The sequence below is a fragment of the Oncorhynchus nerka genome, linkage group LG15, assembly GCF_034236695.1.
Source record: "Oncorhynchus nerka isolate Pitt River linkage group LG15, Oner_Uvic_2.0, whole genome shotgun sequence".
In the NCBI taxonomy this organism is placed as follows: Eukaryota; Metazoa; Chordata; class Actinopteri; order Salmoniformes; family Salmonidae; genus Oncorhynchus; species Oncorhynchus nerka.
The window spans coordinates 9,151,273-9,154,950 of NC_088410.1; the positions used below are offsets into that span (position 1 = coordinate 9,151,273).

Below are 3,678 nucleotides of genomic sequence, written 5' to 3' on the forward strand. Positions count from 1 at the left end.
GTTTGCCCCCAGTGATGCGTTGTGCAGACCGCACCACCCTCTGGAGAGCCCTGCGGTTATGAATGAGTGTAGGGTTAGTCGGAAGGGTTTTAAAAATATATTTTATTGGATTATTTTCTAATTTCCCTCTTTTCCCGTTTTGTATCACAAAGTATCATGGATTTATATTAAAGTCCAGTTGGGGTCGGTAATGCAACATATTGGATGCCAACCGGCGTTAGATCCCAAAGAAGAAGAAGAAGAAGAAGAAGAAGAATGCGACGTCATCGAACTGCTGCCAGTAGAATTGTGGTCAAAATGTAAACATCAGAAGGAAAATCACAGACTATATGAACAGAGTTATTAAAAGCAGCCAGGTATATTATAAATACATATATAGACCATGTATATTCGCTTTGTAGATAGGCATAGTCAGCGATATAGCTGCTAGATGGCTAGGTCCACATGGGTAGCTAGCTAAGTTAGCACATGCTGATCTAGCTACGCTAACGTGTAGCTGCTTTGTACACCGTTATCTAGCTAGATCTGTTGTAGTGTTTATTGTATACTGTAAGATGAGGTTTATTTTCCCAACTTTGCTACACGTTCAAGCTGTGAATGTGTATTTCCAGGATCTGTAAATCGATTGAACTGATTTGGGTCCCCTACACAACGTGAACAGAATAGCTAGCTAAGCTAAGTAGTCAGCTAACTTGCTAAACGGCTAACAAAGCGACCGTCACGTCCCAGGCTTCTTTGTAGACGGCTGCCAGATCTCCCAACGCCTGGTGACGTGTTTTAAATATCAGCTAATGATGACGTGACATTACAGATGAGTGTTTTGATGTATACATCTTTTTTACAGGTTCTCTAAAGTCCTGCCATTGACTGCATTGTCGTTGTTGCCACACGAGCAGGACAATATGAATCCACTCAGTTCAGAGAAGGAAACGTTGATTGATGAAATTGAACAGAGTTTATTCACTTTAACCGTGGACAATTTACGCTACCTGTGTGAACGTCATGGCAAAGATGGATCTGAAATTAAAGGGATGAATCATCGCTTATTAAGGCGTAAAGTCATGGAGGAAATGTGGGACAAGACGGATTCAATGAAATCAGAGGAGCAGGGAATGTCTTGGTTAGTCCAACTGAAAGAGGACATCAGAAGGATGCTGGAGGATGCTAGTGGGGCACAAATTAGTCCCAGCAAGTCCAATGATGATGATGCTATCGACTATGACGAAGAATGCGACAAGGAGGACAGCGATTGGTTGCCTAGCAATGGACTGAAGGCGGAACACTTGAGTTCCAGCCAATCCGATGACGACACTGCAGACTGCGACAAAGACTCGGACGTGGAGGACAAGGATTGGTTGGCTAGCGATGGGCTGGAGGCAGAGTCAGATCCAGAGAGGCACACTCCAGAGCAGAGAGTTAGAGAGGTGAGTATTTATTTTTCCAGTCATAAAATTATTCCTTGACCTCCTTCTATAAATGCATTGGAGGAGAAGATTCAAGGTTCATCCTCTTGTAATTTCTCCTCCAATGTTTTTTGAAAGGAGTCAAAGGAATCAAGGAAAGACTTTTGAGAGTATTACCCTGATTAAGTCTGTCTCTTTTTTAAAGGATTTCCAGGACAAGCCTCCCCCGCCCCCCTCCCCTCGCCCAGAGTCCCCAGGTCGTGCCTTTCCCAGTAGTATCTTACTGCAGAGTCAGAAGAGGGTGTCTGTGCGGCTGGTCGACTGCAGGAAGACACCGGGGCAGAGTAGCCATATAATACACAAGACAACACAGACGGGAGAGAAACCCCACAGCTGGTCTAATGCTGAACAACACAAAACCCTCTCAGGAGACAGGCCTGGCTCCCATATCTGTGATCACTGTGGGAAGAATTTTACCACAGCAAGAAGTCTACAACTACACCTACAGAACCTGAAGAGATTCAGTGATACCGTCACTGCAGACAAACCACACGTGTGCTCTGAATGCGGAAAGGGATTCTCTCAGGCCTACAGTCTTAAGATACATTGGAGAACTCACACTGGGGAGAAACCGTACGTTTGTTATCAGTGTGGGAAGGGTTTCACTGAATCTGGAACCTTAAAGAGACACATCAGAACTCACACGGGAGAGAAACCTTTCCACTGCTCTCGTTGTGGGAAGGACTTTATTGAATCTGGAGGCTTGAAGAAACACATCAAAAGAACTCACCAAGGAGAGGAGGTCGTTGTCCCTCAGACGAGCGTCCATACAGGAGAGAAACCTTACCATTTCTCCTCTGACGACTGTGGGATGAGCTTTGCTACCTCACGCGAACAGAGACTACAACAGAGAAAACACACAAGAGAGAAGCTTCGCAGCACACCTAATGCTAAGCAACGCAAGGAACCCCTCTCAGGAGATGGCTCCCATATCTGTGATCACTGTGGGAAGAATTTTACCACAGCAAGAAGTCTAAAACTACACCTACAGTACCTGAAGAGATACAGAGATAACTTGACTGGAGAGAAACCACACGTGTGCTCTACATGCAGAAAGGGATTCAGTGAGGCCGGCAGTCTTAAGAGACACCTGAGAACTCACACTGGGGAGAAACCGTACGTCTGCCATCATTGTGGGAAGGACTACAATGATTCTGGAAACTTACAGAAACACATCAGAACCCACACAGGTGAGAAACCTTACCACTGCTCGGATTGTGGGAAGAATTTCCGTGTAAAAATAAGCCTGAAACATCACCAGGAAATTGTTCACACAGACCACCCTCACCGCTGTGGTCAATGTAAGAAGAGTTTCATAACTGCAGAAAGACTGGAATCACACATTAAGACTCGACACCCGCCTAGTGATCCTCTGAAGAACCCACACGTGTGCTCTGAATGTGGAAGGGGATTCAGATATGCCGACAATCTTAAAATACACCTGAGAATCCATACTGGGGAGAAACCGTACGTCTGCCCTCGTTGCGGTAAGGATTTTACCCAATCAGGACTCTTACAGAGACACATGAGAACTCACACGGGAGAGAAACCCTATCACTGCTCAGTGTGCGGGATGAAGTTCCGTCATACAATCTCGTTAAAGCAGCACCACCTGAAGAACCACAAGGGGGAGACACTGGGTCCAGTCCGTATGCACCAAGGCCCTCTTCCATGCCCCCACTGTGGGGAGAAGTTCTCTACCAAGGCTCTTCTGAAGGATCACATTCAGAAGACCCACAACAGCCGTGTCCACTGCCCACAGTGCGACAAGACCTTCTCCACTAAACGTAATTTACTAGTCCACCAGAGGAAGCACACTGGAGAGAGGCCTTACCTTTGCCCTCAGTGTGGGAAGAGTTTCTCCCTGACAGGGAGTTTAAAACTTCATCTCCGGATTCATGCGGGTGAGAAACCTTACTGCTGTACTTACTGTGACAAGAGCTTCACAAGTAAGAGCCACTGCATTCTTCACCTGCGAATCCACACTGGAGAGAAACCGTACCAATGCCCTGACTGCGGGAGGAGGTTTCGTGATGGGAATGTCTTGAAAAACCACCGGCGGACCCACACAGGAGAGAAACCGTTCCAGTGCCGCTTGTGTGATAAAGCCTTTGCTCAGTTGAGCAGTCTGAAGAAACATCAGGAGACACACAGGCAAACTCAGCCTGTCTCTGTCCCAAGACTCCTAATCCCTACCCACCACCCAATCAGCATG

The 3,678-nt window shown here is 46.5% G+C and overlaps 1 protein-coding gene across 1 annotated transcript in view; it reads left to right on the forward strand.

The window, feature by feature from the left end:
- Positions 1–220: 220 nt before the first annotated feature.
- The window catches only part of LOC135560322 (zinc finger protein 665-like), a 16,452-nt gene continuing 12,994 nt past the window's right edge, over positions 221–3,678 (forward strand). The window contains exons 1-3 of the mRNA XM_065002182.1: positions 221–356; positions 845–1,424; positions 1,609–3,673. Coding sequence (XP_064858254.1) covers positions 903–1,424; positions 1,609–3,673 — 2,587 coding nt within the window. The 5' untranslated portion in view covers positions 221–356; positions 845–902. The remainder of the gene's footprint in view (positions 357–844; positions 1,425–1,608; positions 3,674–3,678) is intronic.